Below are 2,371 nucleotides of genomic sequence, written 5' to 3' on the forward strand. Positions count from 1 at the left end.
TAAAGTGAGACAGTGTCATAATTTATGGTTTTGTTTTTGGTCCATTAGATTATACAAGAAGACGTTTTTGACGGCTAGTCGGTGGAAGAGACGGAGGCTTCCTTCAACTCCACAACAGATATGGGCCTCTCATAGTGGACCCTGCTGGGCCCATAACAAATTTCTATCTAAACCTTTCAAACTAAATCAATGCACAACACTGTATCAGACACATGTGTTCTCATTTGTGTGGTATAGCTGTAATCTAAATTATTTAAAAATTCAAAATGTCAATGTCATCTTGGCAAGAACACTTGCACTTCTACCATCATCTTTTATTCAGTAGTAAGGCACTTCTACAATATACCTTTTTAAAAAAACAGGTACAAACCTATCTATTTATATTTTAATTTTTAATTTATTTTAACCGACAACAGGTATTGGTGTTGGTCTACCACTGTAGGCTCGCTTGCAAACTGAGATTGGTTTCTGTGCGGGCGAGCACAGCTGCGACGACCTTGGACACTCCTGCAGACAATTGTCCCCCAGACTTCCGGTAACCTCCGTGCCGGAGGCGACAAGCCCGGGTGGCGGCTTTCCGAGGAGGAAGTTTCCATCGAGGAAGAGCCTCCTTATGGACTTGATTTGGCCGTACTCCAGAGGGATCGCGCCACGTAGCGCGTTGTAGCGAAGCGACAAAAATGACAGTACGGGAAAAGAGGCGAGATTCGCGGGCGCGTAGCCTTGGATTCTGTTAAACCCAAGGTCGAGTGCGACGAGGTTGCTGCGGCTGCCGATTCCCCCACGGTCCGGGCGTGGTCCTGAGATCTGGGCCGCCGTGAAGGTGTTGTTGGCCAAGTTTACCTGCTGCAGCGACGGTAGAGAGAAGAACCACGACTCCACCGTACCGGTGAGGGCGTTATCGCTTAGCTCCACCACTTCTAACTGGTTCATCCCTTCAAAGTTCTGTTTTTGGAGAGGCCCAGATAGAGAATTGGCCTTGATCGCGAGTTCGAGCAAGTTGGGTGGGAGTTTAGGGATTGAACCGGTTAGATTGTTGAAGCTGAGATCGAGTCTACGGAGTTTGGCGAGGGAGTTCATGGAGTTTGGTAGATACCCAGAAAGAGAATTGTGCGAAAAGTCGAGAAATTGGAGTGATTTGAGGGTGGTTATGGAGGGAGGGATTGGGCCTGAGAAGAAATTGGATCGGAGGGTTAAGGTTTGGAGGTTGGAGAGGGATGAGATTGAAGAGGGGATTGAGCCGAAGAAGTTGTTGTCTGAGAGGTCAAGTGTGGCGAGTTGTGTGAGTCGAGAGATTTGGGGGGTGAGTGTGCCCGAGTACCCTGCTGGGTCGAGAGTGATTTGGTTGATTGCTTTGGAATCAGGAGTGCAGGTGAGGCCGCAGATGAAGGTGGTGCGGCGAGGGAGTGAGCAGGGGTCGGTGGTGAAGTTCCATGAGGCAAGGCAAGACCAGGGTGCGATGGAGGATGGTTTGATTGAGGCCTTGAAGGCTCTGAGGGCTGCAATGTCTGAGGGTGAGGTGAGGGCTTGGACTAGGACGATGGTGTTTGTGTTGTGAAAAAGAAGGAAAGAGATGGAAATGATGGCGAGGCAGAGGATTTGCATATTGGATTTAGTGTGTGGTTTCTGACAAAGAGATGGTTAAGATGTGGTGGTTTGATGCTAATTTTTGTGGAGTTGGTTTGTGTTGTGGTGGGGTTGGAGTGTGGTTGTGTTTTTGAATGATTGGGGAAATTTAGGAGGGAAGGGCCTCGGTGGAGGTACAATGTCTGTTATTTTCAGTGCTGAAGAAAAATAAAAGTAGATGCCTCGGATGGACATGAAAGGAGGGAAAGACAGTGAGAGGGGAGAAAGGTGCTGTCTTCAGTACGGTAGGTTTCAAAGGAGATATATATAAAGATCAGAAATTATGCTTTTTTATTTACAGTATCCATCTATTCATAATTTTTTTTTTAGGTTTAATATCTATTTTGGTTCCTTTTTTGGGAGGGTTTGTTTAAAGTTGTCCCTCTTTTTTTCAAAAGTTCACTTTAGTTCTATCTTTCGCAAAAACTGTTCAAGTTGGTCCTTTTTGGTAACGGCGTTAAGTTCACTAACGGTAAAACTGCCAGATGTATAATGTTTGATGATGTGACATTGTAATTTGTTTTAAAAAAAATATATAATGATGACGTGTAAATGAATATAATTAGGGTTGGATTAAAAAAGGAATTAGGGGCTTCGTCTCCGACAACGCCCCGACAGCGTTCACCTGCGACGCCACTCGCTCAACCCCGACGACCACTACGAAATGGTTCCCACTGTCATCGCAACCACCGCAAGACTCCAAAGGGTGAAAATCAGAAACCCAAAACGTGGGGTCGGAAATAAT

The 2,371-nt window shown here is 46.0% G+C and overlaps 1 protein-coding gene across 1 annotated transcript; it reads right to left on the bottom strand.

Moving 5' to 3' along the window:
* Window positions 1-299: 299 nt before the first annotated feature.
* Window positions 300-2,033, bottom strand: LOC106769952 (putative receptor-like protein kinase At3g47110). The gene has a single exon (XM_014655765.2). It carries the CDS (start codon window positions 1,603-1,605, stop codon window positions 403-405), a length of 1,203 nt encoding a protein of 400 aa, XP_014511251.1. The 5' UTR covers window positions 1,606-2,033; the 3' UTR covers window positions 300-402.
* Between the last annotated feature and the right edge of the window lie 338 nt (window positions 2,034-2,371).

The sequence above is a fragment of the Vigna radiata genome, chromosome 8, assembly GCF_000741045.1.
Source record: "Vigna radiata var. radiata cultivar VC1973A chromosome 8, Vradiata_ver6, whole genome shotgun sequence".
Taxonomy (NCBI): Eukaryota; Viridiplantae; Streptophyta; class Magnoliopsida; order Fabales; family Fabaceae; genus Vigna; species Vigna radiata.